Genomic DNA, 2,855 nt, shown 5'->3' with positions numbered 1-2,855 from the left:
CAGAGTCTGGAATCCACATGGAAGGAATTTAGGAGTCATTTAAAGTTTGGGAGCAGGGGACTTCCCTGGCGGTCCAGTGGTTAAGACTCTGCACTTCCAATGCAAGGGGCGTGGGTTCAATCCCTGGTGGAGGAGCTAAGATCCCACATGCTGCACGGCAGCCAAGGAAAAGAGTTTGGGAGCAGGAAAATCATACGACTGATCATCTATGATGTTTGAAAATCCTGGAAAACATATAATAGGAAGCAGTGATTCACTGATCCCAAGGTAGAGAGAGTCTAGACAAGTTATGGGTGAGTGAGTGTCTTCTAAGATTTGTTCTTCCTATGCACTTATGCTTCTAATCAACATTAGAACACGATTAGCAGAATCTACTGTTCTGGGCTAGGTGGGCCTTGATTGAACTATTTCAGCATTTTCCCAGAAGAAATCAGACTCACAAAATGTAAGTATCCAACCAGAAGTTTATTATGGAATAATCACACATCTTAACTTCCCTTTGACCTTCACTCCACTGCACTTTCATTACTTTTCAAATGGGGGCAAGAAAGAGGAGTGCAGCCAGACAAGAACATTTAAGGAACAATTAAGCAATTCTTATGTGTCTATATAGTTCAGTGATGCTACTGCAAGGGAATACAAAACCAGGCACCAGGCTCTGGAAAGAAACTTTTTCCAATCTCATTTGGCCCCTGGGCGCTGCCGGAAATAACGATTGTAGGCAGCATTGTATCCGTAAACCATGGCATAGCGTTCGCAAAGTTTGAAGTCATCACAAGCTTCCCTGTTGAACTCATATGCAGGTTTGCTGTGTTCTCGGATTCTAGAAAGTGAAAGAAAAGAGGCCCAAATTGAGAGGCATAAGGAAAGTGGAGAAATGAGAAAGAGAAAAAGAAAAAAAAAAGAATAAGAAAATATCGTAGAGAGATCTCATTCATCCCCCAATATGAAGAGATACTTGTAGAACAGGGAGGAAAGGTGGAACAGGGATTTTCATTTTTAATGAAAATAGAAATTTTCTTTCTGTCCTCCTTTTCCTCCTCCCTCCCTCTCCTTTCTGGGCCTTTCACAAAATAGTCTTCTAGAAATTCAGTTGTTTTCTGTACATTGATTTTAAATTCTTTGATCTCGGAATATAATTAGAAATAATATATATGATGGAAAAAACCCATTTCTTACTCCATTCAGATCTGGGAAAGATGACCTCCCCCATCAAGTTTTGTCACCTACCTCTCTTGGACTTTCACTCTCCATCTCTGTTGCGGGGATATAAAGATATTAGCATTTCTCCTGTTAATGAAGGGATCTTAAAACAGAAAATAAGTGTGGTCTTAGGGAGACAGTTGTTGAAAATATTTCCATGAATATTCTCTGACAAAAACATATTTGAAAGCTCATTCATTCATGCATTTCTTGTAACTAGAGATCTGCGAAAATTAAATGGGTAGATAAAGCAGATTTCATAAACTTCCTGATCAAATACCTGATTTTGGTATTCCTACTCACTGTGTTTTTTATTCCTGTGAGGAGAAATTCTCTCTGTCCTGAGGCCTTGTTAAGCATAATTTTAGATTTCCAGTAAATGAACAGTTTAAACATCATAAAAATAATGAACAAATTAAAGATGAGAGTGATATGCTATTTATTCCTATACTCAGTCTTTATAAGTTGATATTTGATAGCATCCAACTGCTGATGCCTGTGGTCTCCCAACAGACTCGGCCTCCAATTCTGTACTTTGTCATTTGTCATTACTCCTTGTTTTCCATCTGTGTGGTTGATGTGGTACTGACTTAAAATTTCCAAATGAGATTTTATGGCTCCTAAGTATGTTGAAAGCATACTTGCCATCTTACACTATTTCAAACTTAAAAAATTGCTCATCTGGTGATTTTTATAGTTGAATTTTAAAATTTACTTTAGTTTTCCAAAAGAGACCCTCTTTTCCCTCCCTGTTAAATATATTACCTTTTTGTCTATTTAAGAATTGGGAGAGATTCTTCAATACATGAGATTTCAATAAGGAAGTCAAATATTCACTTACTGATTTCATAGGATTCCATGCTTTCATGAGATTCTGGAATTTAAAAAAAAGACCCATTTTATTGTGACCTTTCACACACCACAACAGTCTAAATATAGGGAAGGAAGGGGAGGGAAGAACCCAAAAGATGGGAGAAATATATTTGGCAGTGTGGTTATTACAAATTTCAGGCACTTAGGATTTATGAGTTGTTTCTCTAGCTCTGTCCTTGCTGGGATATCTCTATTCTTTATTTTTTCCGGTGTTGAAGGAGCTAGTGCCCATGGTATTGCCTAAAATTTCCCAGGGGCTATGAAGTCTTTAGTCTTGAGAAATAAGACAATTTAAGCGCTGCACACAAGGCTCCAGAGAGCCTTCCTTGATTAATTTGGGACCTGTCTGAGAGCAGGGCCAAGGAAGGGACAAAGGGCCTAGAAAACAGGCAAGTTTCTCCAGGCAGGCTGGGCAGATGGCTCAGCTTGGCTTTCCCAAGACAAGTGTCTAAGAGGTTCTGAAAGCCTCTTAAGAACCTGTGTTAAATTGACAGCCACAGAAACCACTGGCTTCAGCTGACATCTCACTGGGCACAATGCCAGTTCAGAGAAAGAACTTAGATGATGCCAAAGCAACAGTTTTCTTCTTTCTACCGCTCTCCTGGGCACAGCAGGTAAATCTGGCAATAAGAAGCTCATGTTTGTAAGCAAGTGAATATGCGTGAAAAATTAAAAAGAAGGTGAAGAAACCAAATCTTCTGATACAGAAAACTGGTGAATAATTTCAAGAGTAAGAAGCAGAATACAGATGGTTATTAATATAATTTAGCTCAGGAATG

General features: G+C 38.7%; 1 protein-coding gene across 1 annotated transcript in view; it reads right to left on the bottom strand.

Annotated features, from left to right (window-relative positions):
- Window positions 1–446: 446 nt before the first annotated feature.
- Window positions 447–2,855, bottom strand: part of MGP (matrix Gla protein) — a 3,651-nt gene continuing 1,242 nt past the window's right edge. Inside the window, exons 2-4 of the mRNA XM_007454625.1 lie at window positions 2,045–2,077; window positions 1,231–1,306; window positions 447–823 (exon numbers count right to left, since the gene is read on the bottom strand). Of these exons, the coding sequence (XP_007454687.1) occupies window positions 682–823; window positions 1,231–1,306; window positions 2,045–2,077 (251 nt within the window). The 3' untranslated portion in view covers window positions 447–681. The remainder of the gene's footprint in view (window positions 824–1,230; window positions 1,307–2,044; window positions 2,078–2,855) is intronic.

This window comes from Lipotes vexillifer, unplaced genomic scaffold, assembly GCF_000442215.2.
Source record: "Lipotes vexillifer unplaced genomic scaffold, Lipotes_vexillifer_v1.1 scaffold911, whole genome shotgun sequence".
NCBI lineage: Eukaryota > Metazoa > Chordata > Mammalia > Artiodactyla > Lipotidae > Lipotes > Lipotes vexillifer.
Note: the sequence above shows the minus strand (reverse complement) of the source record. Positions and strands in the feature narration are given on the sequence as shown.